This window comes from Callospermophilus lateralis, chromosome 1 (genome assembly GCF_048772815.1).
Source record: "Callospermophilus lateralis isolate mCalLat2 chromosome 1, mCalLat2.hap1, whole genome shotgun sequence".
NCBI lineage: Eukaryota > Metazoa > Chordata > Mammalia > Rodentia > Sciuridae > Callospermophilus > Callospermophilus lateralis.
The window spans coordinates 158,976,102-158,997,206 of record NC_135305.1 but is presented as its reverse complement, the minus strand read 5'-3'; the positions used below and the strand labels follow the sequence as shown (position 1 = coordinate 158,997,206).

The following is a 21,105-nucleotide window of genomic DNA, read 5'->3' as shown; positions in this document are numbered from 1 at the left end:
TAAGCAACTCCGTGAGACCCTGTCTTTAAATAAAATACAAAAATGGTTTGGGGATGTGGCTCAGTGGTTGAGTGCCCCTGAGTTCAATCCCAGTATCAAGAAGTAAAATAATAAAATAAAAATTAAAAAGGGGCTGGGGCTGTTGCTCAGTGGAGGAGCACTTGCCTAACATGCAGAAGGTCCTAGGTTAAATCTCCAGTACTGCAAAAAAATAAAATACAATCAATATAGTGACTAAAGATCAGAACTTGGAGGCACTAATTAGCCATTAGTCCTGAGCATTTGTAAAATACTTTTTTTTTTTTTTTTTTTGTGGTGCTGGGGATTGAACCCAGGGCCTTGTGCATGCAAGGAAAGCACTCTACCAACTGAGCTATGTCCCCAGCCCAAATCACCAATTTTGAATCCTGTTAATAGCTAACAGTGATTTCTGAGAATTACCCACGTGCAAAGCACTAGTCCAAGTGCTTTTTACATATTAACTCACCAAATCCTCGCGTTTGCCCACGTCAGTACATCTCTCCATGCCATGCAGGAGGAAACTTGACTTACTTAGGAGCTCCAGTTCCTATCCCACCACCAGGCCACAGTCCCCTCCAAGATAAATAGTAACACCTGTGACTTAGTCCTCACGGCACCCCTACAAGGCAGGTGAGTCTGATGGACGGGTTTCAGAGGGGAAGTGATCTGTGTCCAAGGTTGTAGGGCTGACAACACCTAAGCTGATGATACATCTCCCAAATCCTCAGTCACAATCTACCCAAGTGCTCAAGTACTGGGGTTGAGGGAATGAACGGAAGGAGGGCAGTGGGATGCGTAGTGGGGACCGAGAGCCTGGTAGGAGGATCTCCAGCACAAGACAGGCCTGGATGGATGGTACTGAGCCACCTGAGAATTGGGTCTAACCAATTATAGCATCTAAAATTTATGGTGCTTACTACATGCCAGACTTTGTCCTAGGGCCAGCATGCATTAAAACTTCTCATCTTCACAAGTGCCCTATGACTCGTGACCCCTTACTCAGGTGAGGAAACTGAAGAGTTTGGATTGCTCAAAATTGTATCAGCAAGACTGTCTGGATTCCTAGGTCATTCTCCAAAGCTGGTTCTCAAACCCTACATATTTCTACTTCTACCTTATAAAAAGAGAAAGACACATAGTTGGCCTTGCCTGGCAATAAATATTTTAATTTTTGTTTCATTTTTATGATGACAAATAATTTTCAAGTTTATTTCCTTTTTTTTTTGTTTGTTTGCTTAAATACAAAGCTAAACCACAAACAGGTACAACCAAGACATTTTATCTCACATTTAAAGACTCCTGCCGGATCCTCCTCCAATTTGCTGACCACTGACCAGGCTAGTGGGGGTGGGGGGAAGACTTTCTTAGGTAGCACCGTCATGAGGCCCAGGATGGGGTAAGGATGAGGACAGGTTCTCACACCTGTCTCCATTCACATTTACCTGGGACCAGGGTGGACAGGAGCCCCAGCCCCATGGACAGAAGGTGGACAGTGAGTGAGAATCAGACCCCTGGGGAGGGAAGAGGAAGCCAGCTACTCCTCCTGGTATCACATTCAAGCTGAGAACTGAGCCTTGTCCTTGCTCCCTGGCTAAGGGCCCTGCCCGCTCCATGTGCACCAGATGCCTTTCTTTGAGGCTGGTGGAGACGGCTGGGCGGGATCCTGAGCTCTAGGCTCACAATTCAGGTTATGGCTGTGCTTCACAGGAAGGACACCAGGTGGTCTGACAACAGAAGGCCTCACAGCAGATCTGGAACTTTCAACCCAGCAGAACTGGGCAGGTGGGTGAGGGGATCGGGGAAATAAATTTCTGGTCCCGCTACAAAACTTTATTTTTGATTAGAATAGAGTACCATCTCAAATCTCTTCTACAAAAACAAAAAAACCCCAAAACAAAACAAAAGAAATCCCAACCACTTCACTCACTTCAAGACCTATATACATGTAAGTTGTTCTCTGTGGTTTTTTTTTCCTTTTTTCTTTTTTTTTGACTTTTTTTTTTTAAATTTTTACTATTATTTTTTTAAAATAAACTCAGTGTTCACATTTCTATAAAGAATTAACCCAGTTTCAGGAAGCCCTGCCCTGGCAGGTGCAGGGAGCAGCGCTGTCCCTGCCTGCCTCTAGGGTGACTACCCACCCTGATGCTTCAAGGTGCCCGGAAAAGCGGCCGCCCGTGGAAGAGAAAGTCTAGGCCCGGCCGCGCTCCCCGGCCATGGGCCAGTAAGCTTTCAAGAAAGCAGAGGGGAAGACTAGCTTACTGCGAAACCCTTTAAAAAATATTTCATATACTTCAAGGTGCGCCTGTCGAGACGTGAGGAGACAAGAGCTTGGAGACATCCCGCCCAGGTCTGGGAGACAGCGGCGCCCTCACACCCGCCCGTCCTGGGACGTCGGGGTGTGCGGGCAGGCCCGGCTCTTCACCTGGAGGCAGGAGACCCCCGGCTTCCTAGTTCATGTTTGACTCTTTCCTCTAAAACCTGTGCCGAGTCTTTGACTGCATGCACGGGAAGCACAAACGTTCAACTTGTATGCAAAAAAGGTACAAAAACAACTAGAATATAAAAGTTTTGGTAATATAAGGCCATCTGTTCAAGTCCACCTTGGAAACCTGTAACAGATATTTAAATACTACAGTGAAAAGGCATCTTAATATACTTTTTAAAAAGATCTGAAGTACTCCGCTAAGATTAAGTGTGTAAAAAAAAATCATTTCCCTTTGAGGGCACTTTGTCCTTCGAAGAAGGGAGGCGGGTGAGGAGGCCGATGACATCAATGCTTCAGCCACGGGTAGGCCTCGATGGAGGCCCTGCTGCGGTCCCCGTAGTCGTACAGCAGCTCCTCCCCGGCCGCGATGTCGCGGGAGGCGATGAGGATGAGGTGAGGCACGCCGTCGATGTCGTGCAGTTTCGTCTGGCAGTTCCCGCACTTGCTGTGATTGATCAGCCTTCCCAGGCGGTTTGTCTCTCTGGTGGCGTCCACGCTGGCGGGAGGGGGGCAAGAGGGCATCAAAGTGATAAAGAGGCTTTTGATCCGGCAGAGCTGCAACAGCTTTGCTCTGGTGGCATTTCAATCTAGAGCCACATTTTGGGCAATTCAGTTCAAAAAGTGACTTTTGAGAGCCTGGAGTGGCCCTGGGTGGGGGCTTAGGGGGTAGAATCCAAATGGCTCTTTATGGAGGCACCAGAGGTAGCTGCAGAGTTTGCAAAATAAATAAATGGATAAAAATCAGCCCCATTGGGCATAGGAGAGAGTGGCCCTCCAGCCAGGTGCCCCAAGGAGAGGTCAGGGGAACTGCCAGCAGGTTTCTGTGTGACACCTCTGCTCCTGGCCAGATGAAATGGCCTCTAGGATGTCTCCAATCCCAAATATTAAAAACAGGCAGCACTGCATCACAGTTGGATACAGACAGCAAGCACTGCAGGGTCAGCCCAACCAATGCACAGGGAGCCCTCCACGGTTCCTAGCCCTGTGGTAGTCCTCTGTGCCCGGAAGGTGGGAAAGTCACTCAAATGGTGCACTTACCAGTAGGTTTTGCTCAGATACTGAAAATAATACATGTAGCAGCCTGTAGAGGGGTCTTGTGCATACAGAGCCTCTCGCTTCTTGGCGTCAGTGATCTCGATAAGGTCGCCATGGTACTCCACCACAAAGTCGCCCCGGGAGAACTGCTTGGTGGCGATCACGCCCCTGCCTTTGCCATCAATGAGGTCAATCTGTCAGGAGGTGACAAGAGTGTTGCTGGTTGATAAGCCTGATGGATGCTACCAAGCCTTGCATGTTCTTAACCAGCTTAACTGAGCTAGGCCTCAATAAAAACAAAACCCACTCCTGCCGGGGCATGGCTGCAGGGGCTTCACTTAGAGCACACGGCTGTGCAACTGCAATGCAACTGTAGGTGCCTTCCACGCCCCTGCAGAGCACCTCCGCACCCATCTGCACAGCACTGTTCCATCAGATCCCAGCAGTCTGCTAGGTGGGTACTGCCCCATCTGCAGATGAGGACACTGAGGCAGAGCCACGTGTCCAAGGCCACAGGCTGGGAAGGGGTGCGGTGGGAAGTCAGCCCACAATGCACTGTGCTCTGGGTAAGGAGCAGGGCCTGTGTCCTGGCCTCTCCTGCACTCCTTCCTTTACCCTCCGTGTTTGTCCTCACTCTGTTATAAATGGAGTCCGAGGGTAGCTGCTTGAGGGGCCCAAGGCTTAAGTTTGGATCCTCCTAGATGGTGGGTGGAAAGGAAGCCTTCTGTCCCTTGGCTCCCAGTCCCCACAGAGTGGGGCAGTAACCCCCTCCTGACACAGCCACTTGTGTTTGAAATACACTAAGGGCCAGGGGTGAAGCTCAGGGGTAGTGTGTGCTTGGCATGCGTGAGGTTCTGGGTTCAGGGTTAACCTTCCCCTTATATGTGCACACACACACAGAAAAGCAAATGTCATGAACATGGTCACGTGGGAAAGGTCAGGACAAACTCAGGTGCTCTTTGAAAAGTCTGCCCAGGCGTGTTGCCAAGTGAAAGAAGCCAGGTGCAACCGGCCACACACTATGAGCTTCCACAGGTGTGGACTGGAGAGTCACTTCTGTGGAGAAGACAGCAGACGGTGGCGGGCAGGAGCTGGTGGGGGAATGGTGGGCACAAGGTACCAAGTTCCCATTTGGGAAGATGAAGCAGCTCTGGAAGTATACAGGGATGCTGGCTGCCCAAACTGAATGTTCTAAATGCCCCTGCATCATTCACTTTAAAGGCATGCATATGTGTGTGTGGTTCTGGGGACTGAACCCAAGGGTGCTTCAATACTGAGCCACATCCCCAGTCTTTTTTTTTTTTTTTTAAGACAAGGTCTCACTATATTGCCCAGGCTAGCCTCAAATTTGCCACCCTCCTGCCTCAGCCTCATGAATAGCTGGGATTAGTTTAAATAATAAATGTTATGGGTATTTTACAATTTTTTAAGACGTTTCTCAGGATAACATTTACATACGAAGCCCATCCATGCTCCCGTCATACAACAGTTTTCCTACCTGGCTCTTTGCTCTAACTTGTCAGTGACACCACAGTAAAGGCAACAGGGCTGCCAGCCACAGTCCTGGGGCCCCGGAAGGAGGACAGAACCCCGCGAGCCCAGCACACATGACCACCCTTACCTTCATGCCTTCTTCCTTCCCACTTTCAATCAGCTCATCTATTCTCTTCCTTTCTTCAGACTGGGTGGAGGAGAAAAGAGCAGTTTCAGCATTTGCTCTAGGCTACACCACAGGGCCATGGCTGGTCTCTGTGACATGGGTCCCCAGTGCTGCCCAAGCCCCAAGCACCCTCCTTTCTTCATCATCATCTGTTGCGGACAGCTGTCACCTGGAACCAGCTTCACCTGGAGCAGGAGGGACCCAGTGCTGGCCCAAGGGCAGAGGGGGTCTATCATATCTTGGATCTTAAGTGTCCCAAAGGCCCATGTGTTAAAGGTGTGGTCCCCAGTGTGGCACTACTGGGGGGCAGTGAAACCCTGAGGAAGTAGGAGCTAGTAGGGGTCTTCTGGTCGCTGGGGACATGCTCTTGAAGGGCACAGTAGGACCTCAGCCCTTCCTCCACCTCTCTTCTTCCTGGCTGTAAGGGGAGTGCTTTTGCTGTCACATACTTGCTCTGTGACATGCTGGCTAACCCAAAGCCATGGGGGTCATGGATTGAAACCTCTAAACTATGAGGTAAAAACAGAAGATCACGCTATACGCTGACCATCTCGGGTGTCTGATGCAGTAACAGAAAGCTAACACAGGGCCTTCTAGATACGTTCTTCTCAGCGTGTAGCAGGAGTCTAACTCCATACATAATTACTGTAGGAGGTTAGAGGCTGAGCCCTTTAGAGGACACGTGTGCTCCATACCCTTCCCCGCCCATCACCTCTGTGAGGCCCACAGAACTCTGCATCTCCCCAGGAGCCACGGCCATGGAAAAGGGGCATCCCCGCCAGAGGGTCCACATGGCCCTGAGTGGAGAAGCTGGAAGAGTGGACACTCCCAGTCTCCTTTTTCCTATGGAGCTGGGCCTTGCTGCTCTCAGTGCATAGACACTATGGTACAAAAGGGACTATGTGAAGTTCGACTAGCAGCCTCAGGCCAGCGCAGCCCAGCAGCAGACTTCCGCCTAACGGGACAGCAGAGACCAGCTCTCCCTGAACCAGCTCTCTATACCTGCAGTGGGCCAGACACTGTGATGTGTGGGGGACACTGGTGAATGGGACAGGTCTCTGCCTCTTTTCCACTCAAGCCACACCTTGCTGGTCTCCTGGCTGTCACTCTGCCACCCCACACCCCATTCTGCACTCAGCAGCGGGAGCAGTCTTTTGAAAAGGTCGAAGAGATCAGCCACTGCAGCATTGACTTCAGAGTAGGCACTCACATCCCAGAGCCAGCTCCTTAGTTGTGAAAAATTTACCAGAGTAACGAAAAATGTTAACAATGAGAAGCCAGGCAAAGCCTCTGTGGGGACTCTCTGTACTATCTTTGCAACTTTTCTATAAATCTAAATAATTACAAAATTAAAAGTTCATTTAAACAAAAACAAAGGTTCTACTGCTACTGTGATAAAACCCAGACTTTCCTCTGTGGTCTGGAAGGTTCTGCAATATCCAGATCTCCCTCCCAGCCACTATGCCCGCCTACCCCGAGCCCGCCACAGCCTCATGGATGTTCCTCTAAGGCTAAGCTTGCTCCTGCCATGGAGCTTTGCATTCACTGCCCTTTTAAAAAACATATTGTGGTCCTGGGAATTGAACCCAGGGGTCCTCTACCACTGAGCTAGAGCTCTAGCCCTTTTTCTTTTAAATTTTTTTTGTAGTTATAGATGGACAGAATGCCTTTATTTTATTTGTTTATTTTTATGTAGTTCTAAGGATTGAACCCAGTGCCTCACACATGCTAGGCAAGCATTCTACCGCTGAGCTACAGCTCCAGGCCTCCCAAGCCCTTTTAAATTTTTATTTTGAGACAGGGTCTCACTAAGTTATCATAGCTGTCCTCCAACTTGTGATCCTCTTGTCCCAGCTTCCTGAGGGGCTGGGATTACAGGCCTGCACTACTGTCCTTAGCACAATGGTCTTTTTAAATTGCTACTCATTCTCCACCTGAATGTAAGTTCCAGGAGCACAGGAGCCTGCCCTGCTCCCACTGGAGAATCCTGACTAGGACCTGGAGGTAGAGCAAACAAACCCCTTTAGCAACCACATGCACCTTACTTGTAGTGATGACTAAAGTGTACAGATGAGGGACGGGGGCCACATACATGGGAGCAGGCATGGAAAACCGGGGACAGGCAACTGGAATTTAGCTGCTGATACTGAACACAGCCTAGAGGACCCAAGAAGCTAGATGCCCTGAACACAGAGCCAGGGAGTTGGAATCTGGTTCAAGGCCAGAAGCCCAAGGCCTGCAAGCAGTTAGTTCTGGGCTTCCTAAGGAGAGTTCTGGTAGAATACAAGCTGGCCTCCGGCACATGGAGTGGTGTTGGCAGGGCCTGAGTGAGGGTGAGGGGGGCTTGTGGACAGAAGGAGACGCCTTTAACAGTGCCAGGGTGGGATCGGCAATGACACCACAGGTCCAGCCCTAGGGCTGGCTGGGGATTAGAAAGGGCTGCCAAAAGGTGGAGCTCGCAACCCATTGTGGCTGCCATATTGTCTACACCCAGGCCAGCCTTGGGGCCCCTCTGCACAGCATCAAGGGGCAGAGGGTAACTACCCAGGACCCATCCCGAGTTCAAATCCTGCAGACTGATTCCTCCCTCCTGCCTCGGCCTGGACCCAGCTACCCATCCCCCACTTTGTCTCCAAGCTCAGTGAAATGTCTCAGAGGTTTTTATTTGTTTCACTCCCACCTACCTGGACCCCAGCCTGGGCCCAGTTCCTGCTGGCCTTGAAGGGCAGTGAGGTCAGACCAACTTCACCGCTCAGACAAGCCCCACTGGCCACACCCTGGGGTTTCCTCTGCATACTCAAGAGAGTACACACCCAGGCCCACAGGAGCCACGTTGGCTGGGACAGAGACAGCCTCACCCCTGGCCAGCAGCAGGCTCACTGCCATGGGCAGCAACAGCCCAGCATTTACTCGGCAGAGCCCACACACACAGGAAAGGGCACAGCACAGCTGGTGCTCACAACTGGCTCCTGGTCTGTCCCCAAACAAGCTTTTTGTATCTGCAGCCCAAGCTCTGAGAAGCACAAGCACCTTCCCTCCCCTGCATGTACTCCAAGACTGAGCAGACCCCACTGCGTTCCTCTCTCCTCCAGGCCCAAGAACCCTGGCTTCCTAGTACAACAAGGTGAACTCAACTGCCTGGACTGGAGCCCCAGAACTCCTGAGCAGCAGCCTGCAGCTCTAGCCCTGGCTGGGAGGAGTCTGCTGGGCAGGCCCTGCCCTCCCTATGCATCAATGCATTTGGCAGTGACAAGCACAGCCTCCCACTGCCGGCCTGTTTTATAACAGCTCCTTCTTGGCCAAAAGAAACTGCCATTCTCCAAAAATAAAGCCAAAGTAGTTCTCTGGGGTTAGAAAAATGGACCCTGTTTTAATTTCTTTCTTTCTTTCTTTGTTTTTTTAAAATAAAGCTCCCTCAATTAAAAGTAAAAGCATGGTAGATCTGTGTATCTACATTTGCAGATTTAACATAACATGTGCTAGAGGAGTCTGGAAAGGTTGAGGCAGAAACACTGTCCAGCTGGGCTCCCTCCTTGTGCGGGAAGGTGATCCTGAGCACCCAGGTGCTCAGGAGGGCTGTGGGAGGGGAGTCAGGGTGTGTGTGTGTCTGTGTGTTGGGGCCCGGTCATACCCTGCAGTTCCGGAACAGGAAGGCAGTGGCCACGCCCACTGCAGCACACAGGACACTGCAGCCCCCTGCATGGCACTTGAGGCTATGGCCGCCACAGGCTGCCTGGCCTTTCTGCCTGAGTTCTCCACTCATTCTGCATGTTCCCAGCTGGCTGGGAAGCAATGGGGACAATAGTCACAGTTAACTGGCCTCACTGTGGGCTGGGCACAGTCCTGTGTCCCCCACATCTGAACCCATTTCTTTATTCCCCTCACCAACCGCACCAGGCACTATTTTATCTCCTCATTCTACAGATAGGAGCGTGTGGCAGGGTCGGTGACCGACCTGTGCTTGCACAATCAGGAAATGGTTCCAACCGCTGCTCTTTACTATTCTGAACAACAACATGGAAACTTTTAGATTACAGATAGGGCAAGCCTCTGAAGGAAGAGGTGGCCTTTCCCACAATTTCAGGCTCCAAATGGTTCTGCCAAAGTCTTGGAAAAGCCACCCTGACAAGAACACCTGGCTTCCTGTGCCCTATGATATAGGTTGCGCTTCTTCACAGAAGCCTCCCAACTGCAGCCTCTGATGACCCCAGCAAGCTCTTGGTGACCCCTGCTACAGGGAGGGCAAAACCAGCTCCAGAGAGACAAGAGGCCTGGCCCAAGACGACAGCACGAAGCCCAGGCCCGGGGGGCCACGCCACCTAACTCTACCTGCAGCTCGGCCTTGCTCTTCCTGGAGCTCCTCCGGACAGGGTAGAAGTCCGTGAGTTTGCGATTCTGTTGCGTTTTTCCTTGAGCTCTGGGTGAGAAGAGAAAGCAACCATCAGGCCTGAAACCACACCCGTACAGCTCCATTAAGAGGTGGCACCTTGGACACAATGTCACCTAACACCTCTGCCCATTGGGGCCTGGTGGCACATCAGCTCACCTGCCCAGGGGGCCTCAGAGACAAAGAACAGACTGTCTATTCTCATCAGTGAGGGACAGGCAGAGCAGGTCTTGTTGGCTCAGGCCACACTGAGGTGCTGGCATACAAGGACACCAGGATGAGGCCTCAGGGGTCTGAGCCTCTGCCGGACAGGGGCTGAGAAGATGGACTGCTGAACCCCAGTGGGCACCCAAGCAGCCTTCTGGCGGTCACAGGAGTCAAACTGCTCTGCTCTGGGAGGAGAGATTGAGGGAACTTACTTTTTCCGAGGGGTCTGTTTTCCCTTGAGGGCCTTTTTCAGGGCCTGCTTGGCAATGGCTGCATTGGTAGAATCACAAGTCGAGGTTGGAGTTTTTGGAGGTTCTGCTGCTTCAGATTTTTGGTTTGGAAAAGGTGCCAGGGGACCTCTCCTGGCGTCTTTGATCTTCTGTTCTTCGGACTTCAGGGAGCTCCGGATGGCATTCCCAGCACTTCTTTTCTCTGCAGGGGAGGGTGGGAAAAGACAGGTTTATTTTCTACTCCCCGTCTTCCAATCTTTAGAAGAGGATCATGAGAACCTCAGGCAGCAATGCCCAGCCTACTGAGCCAGGGCCCACCACACCATCAAGGCAGAAGTGCCTGGTTCTAGTCTCTGACCCACCAGGCAGAGGATTTGGCCTTCTGCCTCTTGATAGGGGAGAAAGCCCGTGAGGCAAAGCACCACGGACGGCAACACTGGCAGGAGCACCCAATCAACCAATTTTAGGAATTAGGTTTCAGATCCCAAAAAACAAGCTCACTTCCTAAAGCATGATAGTCCTGGTCCATGCAAGTAGGGGACAAAAGAGAAACTCTGTCCAAGCGCTGCCCAGAATGCATCCTTTCAGATGCTTGACAAAAGAAGTTCTCCTTCTCTCCTTTTTCTTTTCTCTATCTGTGGTGCTGGGGATGCAACCCAGGGCCTCACAGATGCTAGGCAAGCACTTTACCACTGAGCTATATACCTGGTCCTTTTTATTTTTTAAAAAATATCTTGTCAATGGACCTTTATTTTGTTTATTTTTATATGTGGTGCTGAAAATCAAACCCAATGCCTCACACATGCCAGGCAAGCTCTCTACCACTGAGCCACAACCCCAGACCTACACACCTGGTCCTTTTGAATTTTTATGTTGAGACAGGTTCCAAGTTGTGGAGGGTGACCTAGAACTTGTGATCCTCTTGCCTCAGCCTCCCAAGTAGCTTGGATTACAGGCATGTGCCACTGAGCCTGCCTAACAAGGTCTTGTCCAAAGAGGGTTGAAGCCCCACGTTCACAGTGGCTCTTGGCACGGTGCGGTGGACAGGCTGGCAAACTGATAGTCGCATTGCAAGTGTGTTCTTGACAAGTCTGGAGCCCCAGTGTTAGGGAACAGGTTTTTTGTTTGTTTGTTTTTTTGGTGTGTGTGTGGTGCTGGGGATTGAACTCAGAGCCTTGTAAACAATTTTTTAATGACTTACTTTTTTTTTAGATGTTGATGGACATTTATTTTATTCATTTATTTATATGTGGTGCTGGAGATTGAACCCAGTGCCTCACACAAGCTAGGTAAGTGCTGCTCTACCACTGAGCCACAACCCAGCCCTCATGGGTTTCTTTTAAGGATGATGAAAATCTTTTGGAATCAGTCATCGATAATAGTTGCACAACCCTGTGGCTATACTCAAAAACCTCTGAACTGTACATTTTAAAATGTTCAACTTTATGATACACGAACTACAGCTCAATAAATAAAAAATTTATATATATACATATATATATATGTTTTTGCCTGGGAATAACTAACCACAAGTTAAATGATAAGAAGTACGGAGCACTGTGACAATAAACAAAGTTTTCCTGAGAGTGTTTATCCATGCTTAAAAGGATTAAGCTGCCGAAAGGATGTTTTTACTTTTCCCTTGTTTTAATTAACAATGCTGTATAAAAGAAGGAGAGAAAAAAGTAAAGAAGGTGCTCATTTTCTACTGAATGTGTGTGTGTGTGTGTGTGCATGTGTCTTTTTTTTAAGCATCTCTGCTGTACCAGGAATTACAGATTGTCAATGGGTTCTGATAATATCAATCCTGATCATTTTCACTCCCTTACATGCCTTCTTGAGTAGAACCACAGAATATTGGGATCAGTATGGCAGGGGTAACCCCAGGAGTCTCCATGAATATTCCCTCTGCGGCAGTCTGCCATGGTAGAACTAGGGATAAGAGCCTGGGCCTTGGGGTCTCCAAAGTACATATGACTCCAAATTTTAATCATTGCCAGTTGGTAACACCATTAGCCAAAAATGTTAGCTTATTTGGGACAACATACATTTTGTCCTATCCCAAAATACATGTGAGGCTGGCTGGCTACCACAACAGCTTCCTGTCCCACACCTGAGTGGCAGGTGCTATCCTAAGTGCTGCAGGAACAGGAATGAGCAAGGACGTGATGCTGGCAGTGGGGAAAGCTGGCATCTAGAGTGTATCAAAGCCCTTCTGCATTTATGCTGAAGCTGATCCTCTAGATAGCCTGCAGGTGAGGTAGGACTGCTCTTTCCCAACTTACAGATGAGACAACCGAGGTTCGAGGCTCGAAGAAGATAAGCAACCTCCCTGGCTCCTCCTTCCAGATGGCAGTTAGGATTATAACCCAACTCATCTGAGATTAAAATAGTATCACTCTGTGTACTGGGGGAAATCAAGCTGAGGGCAGGCTCCAGCCTCCATGCCTGGTTCTCAGATTTGGCCCATCTGAGAACCAGGTCAGGCTCCATCATCACTTAGGATGTTATCTGTCGGCAAATACAAGGCTTCCCCCATGGAGCCGCTGGGAGCCAGAGGCTCTGCTCCTGTCAGGCAGGTTTTAACTAGTTGGGAAAGAACTCATGCTCCCTATTGAAGTTCCAAAAGAGAATATTTGGATGAGAGTAAGATTCTTAGCTTGATTGCAGGACCAGACAGAATTTTACATAACCATGCATTTTCTGGTTTTAATTAATTAATTATTTTGCCATGCTGAAGACCAAACCCAGAGTCTGATGTGTGCTAGGCGAGCGCTCTATGACGGGGCTAAACCCCAGCTCTCCCTCAGCACTTCAATTCCACATCCTGTTGAAGAGTATGCTGCTTTAGACAGTAATGCTGAATATTTGGGTAGAAAGAAACTTTAGAAACTTAGTTAAGGCCCACCAAAAGGAACGAAGTTGATCCCCTGTATTCACACAGCACATGATCGCCTTGTCTACACCATCTGTACTTTTCACACTTAGGTTCTCTAACTGTAGGTCAGGCACATTAGTTTGTAACTTGGCAAGACAAGCTGAAGGACATGCTAACTCCTGTGAAGGCAGGGAGAACCTGTTGGACCAACAGAGCAGCCCTGGGATAGGCTACTCTTTTCCCGTTTTTTTCTTTCTTCTTTTTTTTTTTTTTTAATATTTATTTTTTAGTTGTAGTTGGACGTAATACTTTTATTTCACTTATTTATTTTTATGAGGTGCTGAGGATTGAACCCAGGGTCTTGCACGTGCGAGGAGAGCGCTCTACCGCTGAGCCACAACCCCAGCTCTCCCCTGTATTTTTTTAAAAACATTTTTTTTAGTTGTAGATGAATACAACATCTTTATTTATTCATTTTTAGGTGGTGCGGAGGATTGAACCCAGTACGTGCTAGGCAAACAGAACCCCAGTCCTCCCCTGTGTTTTTTAGCAGGAAGATGGAACATAGTTCAAATTTCTCAAACTAAGGATTGGAAAGCCTGGATAAAGATATACACATATATGTCCTTACAAAGGAGGGGGTTTCTGCAACCTAACCAGCTGAGATCAGAATAAGACCATTTTGAAGTCTTACCTTCTCGTTTCCTGTAGATTCCAGCTAATGGTTTCCCCTGGCATTTGACTTCGTGATGTGCAACTGAGTTCTCTTCCTGAAGGGGGGAACGCATTCCAGAGCATTTGTTCAGGCTCATGTAGGTATAGATCTTTGATTGCCCGGCAAATACGTTCTCCTAAAAAGACAAATGAGTATTCTGAAAGAGGCTTGAAAAAGAAGAAAATCTCATAGGATTTAAGAGGAGAAGGGGAAATAAGAATACAAAAAACAGCAGGGTGTGGGAGCACACGCCTGTAATCCCAGCAACTCAGGAGGCCGAGAGAGGAGGATCACAAGTTCGAAGCCAGCCTCAGCAAGGTAGCAAAACCCTGTCTCAAAATAAAAAATAATTTTTAAAAAGGACTGAGGATGTGTTGTTCATTGGTAAAGCACCCCTGGGTTCAATCCCTGGTACCAAAAAAAAAAAAAAAAAAAAAAGACAAAAGACACATGACATTATCTCTTAACAACAACTAAGCTACAAGGGATTGCCAGCCCCAATTCTCAGGGGAGCACTGGCAGGATTAGAATTTCCCCAGATCCAAGAACACATGAGGTCTCCAATTATGGTGGTATCTAGCCAGAGGGAGAACCAGTTGTACACCAAGGTCTACATAGGAGGAAGCTGACCTACCAGGTCCAAGTGACCCAAGGAAAACTTACTGGCAATCTGGAGGGCTGGGCTGAGCTTAGAAGTTAACTTCCCTGGCAGGAGCAGCAACTCTAACTTAGAAACAGGCCTCAGGGAACATGATTAATCACTTGGTCCTGAGATCAGCTGGGAAGGCTTGTCATATTGCTCGAGCCTCCGGTGTGCCCAGCCTGGCCCCTCTCAAATCACCACATTCCAGCCTCCTCCCTGGACTGTGGTTGGCAGATTCTCCAGGGAGGTGAGGGAGACTAATGAAAGCAGAGCAGGGCCAGGACATTTAGGGCGGTCACCCTAAGGCAAAACCGCACTTGGCTACTAACAGTGGGCAGGTTGGTACAGGGTTAGGGTACAGGTCACTGCAGGTCTCTGGATGTGGGGCCTCTCCTCCCGGTGGCACATAGCGGGAGGTCTTCCCCAGAAACAATGCGGGCCTTGCTGCCTGGTGATCCATCCAAGGCCAAGTCAGAGAACCGGCAACCTCTCTGGGGGCACCCAGGCAGGCCCCGCACACCCTGGGAAGGCAGCCACCCCTGGAGACGCTGAGTCTCAGGGAGCGGAAAGCCACATTGAGCCACCGTCAAACTTTTTCGAGGTCAAACCCTGCCAGGGTCATGGCGGAACCCAGCGTGGCCGCCACTCCCAGCCAGGCAGCAGAAAAGGAAGCTGTCCCGGCCTGGCGCCCCAGGGCGGCGCGGGCGGGGGCCCGGGTGCGACCACGTGCTCGCGGCCCGGGCCCGGCGGGCGCACCGCTGAGTGCGGGGAGGGTGCCTGCTTACCCCATTGGTGCGGGGCCTCCCCGGGCCCCTCCGCTCCACCATCTCCGGGCCCGGGGCCGTCGCTGCCACCGCCACCGCCGCCGCCGCCGCCGCCGCCTCCACCGCGCGGGGCTTGGACATCTTCCTGCCTGGAGAGGGGGACCCGGGGGAAGCGGGGGAGGGGGCGCTCAGGGCGCGGCGGGGCGGGGAGCGGGGCCGCCCGGGCCGGGCGCCGCGGCGGCGCCTCCCGCCGCAGCCATGTTTCGAGGGCCCGGCGGTGGTGGGCCAACCGCGCCGCCGGGAGGCAGGGGCCGGCCGGCCGGGCCGGGCCGGGGCCCGCGTCGCCCTCCCGCCGCCCGGCCCGGCCGGGCCCCGCGCGCCGCCCGCCCCCCGCGCGGCCGGGCCCGACACACCCACCTGCAGCCCGGCCAGGCCCATGGCGGCGCGCCCCGCGCCCTCGCCGCCGCCGCCGTGGCCCGGCCACCAGCGCTGCCGCTGCCGCTGCTGCTGCTGCTGTCGCCGCCACCAGCGCCGCCGCGGCGCCCCGGGGAAGGGCCGGCGGCGCCCCACGGCGCCCCCTTCCCCCATGGCCTGCGAGGCAGGGCGGTCACCCGCGCGCCGCGGCAGCCCCGGGCCGCCTGGGGCGAGGGACGCAGGAGAGAGGCGCTGGCGGCGCGTCCTCCGCGGCCCGCTCGCCGCCGCCGCCGCCCACCGTCCGGCTCCCCGCCCGGGGAGGGGGCTGGCAGGGGCGGCGCTGCAAGGCTCCTCGGAGGGAGGGAGCGAGCGAGGCGGGAGGAGGGTGGGAGGGTGCGGTGCGGCGAATCCGGACTCGGGCGCGCCCCCTCGCGCGCGTCCTCAGCCACTCCGCGAGCACCGGGTGCGGAACACGATCACGACAGCCAGGCTCCCCGCCGGCCGGTCCTCTCGCGGTTCCACGGGTATTCAGGGAGCCCGGTCGGTGCCAGGCGAAATCAGCAGCGGAGAATGCGAGGCGAGGGCTTCGGTGCGCCCGGAGCTGTGCTCACCGACGTCTCTTAAACTCCGCCAGCCCGCGGGGGCAGGCACTGTCGCCATCTCAGTTTAAGATGGGGATGCTGAGGCTAAAGGTCTGGGCAGGAGTTTGCCCAAAGTCACGGAACCAGGAAGTGACCGAGCTAAGAGTCAAACCTAAGGGGTCAGTTCTTAGCGGATAGGAGGGAGGCCTGGGGAGACAGAGCCTGGGCTTGTATTGATAAGCTTACTGGGTGCTTCCTTGCATAGTTGTCTCATTCAAACCTCACAACAGTCTCACGCAGGAAGGCACCATTAACTCTTTTCTACAGATGGGGAAAATAAGCTTCAGGAAAGTGAAGAGTTTGGCCAGATCTCACAACTAGAAACGGGTTTCTAGCCCAGGACAACAGACCCTGAAGACTGCTCTCCTAGCCACTACCCTTCCCTGTTACAGATGAGGCAACTGAGCTTAGGAGGAGAAAATGGTGTTGCAGAGGGTATAGCAGGTCACCTTGTGCTCCTGCCTTAACTCCCATGAGAAAATGCCCCAGGTAGACAGGGTTCCAGGCACTCGGATGGCTGTCTCTGCAGAGCTCACTGTCTTGTGCGGTAGTTGCTAGAGCTGTGGGCCCTCAGCCAAAAATTCGTCAGTATATTTGTGCAAAGTCATAGATGCAAACAAGGTACTTCAAGATGTCCAGCTCTTACTGCCTGGGTGTCTCTCACTGTATTTGCCCAACGATGCTTTGTGGCCATGGCCAAGGCATTTCCCCAGGATAGCCCTCAGCTTCCTCATGGGTAAAAACCAAGAACATTTTATTCCATAATTTACCCAAGGCACCTTCCAACATATACAGGTTAAAAAAAAAAAAAAAAAAAAAAAAAAAGGCTATATCTACCTCTCTGCCTTGCCTCCCTTCAGAAGGGATATGACTGAGTAGGATTAAGTGACAGGATGGCACTCAGGGCAATGCCTCCCAAACTAGCTTAAGTTTTAACATTCATCAAGACAGGATTCCACCCTGACCATTAACCCCAGTGGGATAGGGCATTCTTCACATGCCCTCTGCAGAGTCTATTGTATTTGAATACCCAGGATGAGGAAGAAAGAGGATTCCAAAGTGACATTCTGACACTCAGTAGAGCCATTTGAAAGTGTCTCTACATCTGTAGAGCATATTTTGCAGACTGTTGTCAAATTATGATGGGATTCATGGCTCTAGAGAAGGAAACATACATACAAATCATTCTGTTCATTTCACAAGGATACCATTCTCCCTCTCTACTCTTATGGCCATAGCTTTCATTGCAATGTTAGTCCCAAAAACAGGGGATTCAAGTCTAGCACCAATTCCTCTAACTGAAGCTTGAGTACCCAGAAGAAGTTAATGCAAATCATTCAGCGTATCAAAACAGTTCTCCCCTTCTCAGCACCTGTTTATTTGCATAATATATATATACCCATCAATGGAAATACAGATGCTCCATTTTACCCAGGAATTTGTAGAAATATAATGCAACAGTGATATTACTAATAACTAACACTTATTGAATGTTTATAATGTGCTAGGCCCTGAAATATTGCATTATTTAAATTTCCCGGGAAATGATGACAAGGTACTATTACTCCTGTTTCACAGATGTGGAAATTGAGGGTCAGGATAAATAAATCATTATAAGTCCCATGACTAGAAAGTGATGAAACTGGGTGGGATCTGAACCTAGTTCTGCTAGAAAGCATATTTTACAAAAAAAAAAAAGAATGTATATAGCATCTCTTAAATTCAAATGCTAACATACTGATTCATTCATTCAACAAACATTTATTGAATACCTACTTTGTTTCAGGTCTTGTGCTAAAAATAGGGCAGTGAACACAAAAATAGGTGGAGCACAGTGAGGCCAGGGGTCTTGACGCATTGTTGGTGACCTCGTAGGCCATAGTTACTGTGGATTTTATTCTAGGAGCAATGGGAAGATTGGTGAAGGAGAGAGTAGTAAGGGTCCCATGCTAAAAATCTGTATTCTCGGGAACTACTCTACCTGTGAAGGGATAATGAACTGGAAGTGGTAAAAATGCATGAAGGAAGAACAATCTGAAAGGGGCCATTTGGCAATAGAAGAGATGAGAGAAGTAGATGGACTGATCCTCCTCAAGCTAAAATACTTGGGGTTGTAAATAGTTACATGACTATAAAATTTTAAAACCAACTGGGTGGGGAGGCCCATGTCTGTAATCCTAGCAACTCAGGAAACTGAGGCAGGAGGATCACAAGTTCCAGGACAGCTTGAACAACTTAGTGAGATCTTGTCTCAAAAGGCCTAGATGGGGCTGGGGATGTGGTTCAAGCGGTAGCGCCCTCGCCTGGCATGCTTGGGGCACTGGGTTCGATCCTCAGCACCACATAAAAATAAAATAAAGATGTTGTGCCCACCAAAAACTAAAACATAAATATTAAAAAATTCTCTCTCTTCAAAAAAAAAAAAAAAAAGCCCAGGGATGTGGCTCAGTGGTTAAGAGCCCTGGGTTCAATTCCCAGCACCACAAAAATAAATAAATAAAACTTCAAAACCAGCTAGGAGTCGACTGGTATCTGAACAGTTTGTAACATACTGGGGCTCTCAAAATAAACTGCAAGTCTGAAACAAAGAATGATTTTCTAGAAGAAAAAGCTTTCTTTTGCTATTCTACAAATAATTTGGTATTTATAATCCAATTTACTAGTCTGCAAGTGTAGTAGCAAAGCCTAAGAAACAGGTAAGTACTAATCCAAGGGTCAAGTGAGACAGTGAAAATCTCTAACTAATAATTACAAAAGTGATTTGTAAGCCTACCATGGTAGAAGCTGGAAAACTTTGACCTTCACTTAGGCTAATTAAGGGAGATGGGGGCCCAATGAGCAAAGGCACAGCATGGCTGGAGTCTGGAAGGTGACTTGAACTTCAGCTTCCATCTCTGAAAAAACGTTTTGTAAAGATTAAATGAGCTCCTTCTGTTCGTAAGTGATGATTGGGTATTCACGCAATTGTGTGAGATGTGCCTCCCTCTAAACATATTACAGCATAGGCACAATACCCATCTGAAATGAAGGGAAAAAAAAAGATAAGATAATAAACTGCCTGGCCCTCAATAATTATTATTTGGGCTGGGGTTGTAGCTCAGTGGTAGAGTACTTGCCTACCATATGTGAAGCACTGGGTTCGATTCTCAGCACTGCATATAAATAAATGAATAAAATAAAAGGTCCATCAATATCTAAAAAAATAATTTAAAAATAATGATTTTAAGCACTTTTTTCCTTTTTTTTAACTTTTACTTTTGAAACTGGTAGTTTAAATGTTTTTGCAGTGATGGGAAAAACAAAGAATCAGTTTTACTAAGTCTTGTCAGATGAATATACTTTTTTAAGGAAAAATATTAGTTTTAATTTCCCTGTGAATTATGAATTGGGTTACAGCTCTTTAACCGGAAGTTTACTAGGCCTCATTACTTCATTAGAATCTAGGGAAGTCTAGCCCCATGCGGTGGCCACGTCTGTAATCCCAACTACTATTGAAGCAGGAGGATCACAGGTTCCAGGCCAGCCTGGGCAACTCACCAATACTCTGTCTTAAAATGAAAATAAAATAAAATAAAAATGTCTGGAGATATGGCCCAATGGTAAAGTGCCCGGGGGCTCAATTCCCAGTACTAACAAAATAAATTAGTAAAACCCTGGGGAATTCTTGTCCCAAAAGATCCTACCCTGAATAAATGATGCAATCGTGTATAGGGCCTGAAAACAAAGGGGCCCCATAAAGATTTGCTGAATGAATCGTGATTTTATTAATTATTATTGCTACAGGGAGTACACTACAATAAGCCAAATTACTACCAACACACGATGCCTTGGAATTTCGAGAAGAATATAATACTACAACTCGATTTTTTAAAAATCGGTAATTCTAGTTGCCTGTCACGCTTAAGTTTTTGTCCCTTGAGCGTGCAGGAGGAGGCGGCCGCTGGAAATGACCAGCGGTTGGAGATCTCTTTGCCGCATAACGTGGGCTCCACTGTCCTGACAGCAAACTAAGTATGCAAAGACTGACTTGAGGCAGGGACGTCGCCCGCCGAGGCTGCACAAGCCCACCCACGCCATCCGCGAAGGGCTGGAGTCCTGGCCGGCTTCTGGGCGGAGGGCTGCTCCGGGAGGTGCCGGGGGACACGTTTCTGCTCGAAGTGTGCCAGCGGCCGGCCCTCGCCCCGCGGCGCAGAGCTGACTCAGGGAGTGGGGAAGGAGGGTGCCCGCCGCGGCGCTCCCAGGAGGCAGGCTCCGGGTCTGCGCCCTCGCCCCGGTCGCTTCCTGCCCCTCGACGGGGCGCCCCAAGGTGGGCGAAGCCTCGGCCCCCACCCCCCGAACAAACAACCGCTCCCAGAGGTGCCCCGGTCGTCAGTTTCCAAAGGGCGCTGGCACATGGGTCCGCCGCCTCTGGAGAGGCGGTCAGTAGGCGCCCACACTTGAGAGGAGCCTGTAGCGCCGCGGTGGAAGCGCTCCTGCAGGCTTCAGGAGCAGGGGCAGGGGGCAAGGGGCGGGGAGCGGGCGGGGAAGGTTCTGTGGCAGCCCCCTTCCCCCTGGCCCCCGCGCTCCACCCGCAGGAGGGCGCCACCCCGCCGCCGCTCCCGCCACCCGGCTCCCTCCAGGGGACCCCCATCCCCCGCTCCTTGCGCTAGCCACCCAAGCAAATACCTCTAGCCATGGCCCGGCTCTGTCACCGCCTGGATCTCCCGGGAAACCGAGCTTTCGAAAAAAGTTGCAACAACTGTAGCCAACTGCTCCGGCGAGCTGCAGCTGCTCGCCCTGATTGGCGCCTCCCCCCGTCTCTCCAAAGGCTGCCGGTCGTGATAGGCGAACTGGCTGAGAGAGCCCGCCCTTCTCCCCGCCTCCCCTCCGGGGGCGGGGCCAGCGGCCGCACTTTCTACAAACGCTTTCGGGACAGGTCCCGGCGGAGGAGATGGGAGGGGGTTTAAATTTGACCGTCTCCTGGCGTTGATTGGCTGCGGTGGAAGGACAGTCGAGCTGCCATTGGAGGACCGCAAGCCCCTC

The 21,105-nt window shown here is 50.6% G+C and overlaps 1 protein-coding gene and 1 non-coding gene across 5 annotated transcripts; one reads left to right on the top strand and one right to left on the bottom strand.

Annotated features, from left to right (window-relative positions):
• Positions 1 to 1,166: 1,166 nt before the first annotated feature.
• On the bottom strand, positions 1,167 to 20,832 carry Kmt5a (lysine methyltransferase 5A). Of its 4 annotated transcripts, XM_076841887.1 has the most exons (8): positions 20,749 to 20,832; positions 15,050 to 15,177; positions 13,601 to 13,757; positions 10,011 to 10,230; positions 9,534 to 9,621; positions 5,166 to 5,225; positions 3,548 to 3,738; positions 1,167 to 3,005 (listed from the first exon to the last, which is right to left on the bottom strand). In XM_076841887.1, exons 1-8 carry the CDS (start codon positions 20,756 to 20,758, stop codon positions 2,795 to 2,797), a joined length of 1,065 nt encoding a protein of 354 aa, XP_076698002.1. In that variant the 5' UTR covers positions 20,759 to 20,832; the 3' UTR covers positions 1,167 to 2,794. The 4 variants fall into 4 exon arrangements, with proteins under 4 accessions (XP_076698002.1, XP_076698488.1, XP_076698262.1 ...); XM_076842373.1 differs by lacking the exon at positions 15,050 to 15,177 and having other exon boundaries at positions 20,749 to 20,784; XM_076842147.1 differs by lacking the exons at positions 15,050 to 15,177; positions 20,749 to 20,832 and adding an exon at positions 15,446 to 16,860 and having other exon boundaries at positions 13,601 to 13,676.
• Positions 19,009 to 19,107, top strand: LOC143384366 (small nucleolar RNA U13). The gene has a single exon (XR_013089302.1). It is a non-coding gene; the product is annotated as a small nucleolar RNA U13 (small nucleolar RNA).
• Positions 20,833 to 21,105: the final 273 nt, after the last annotated feature.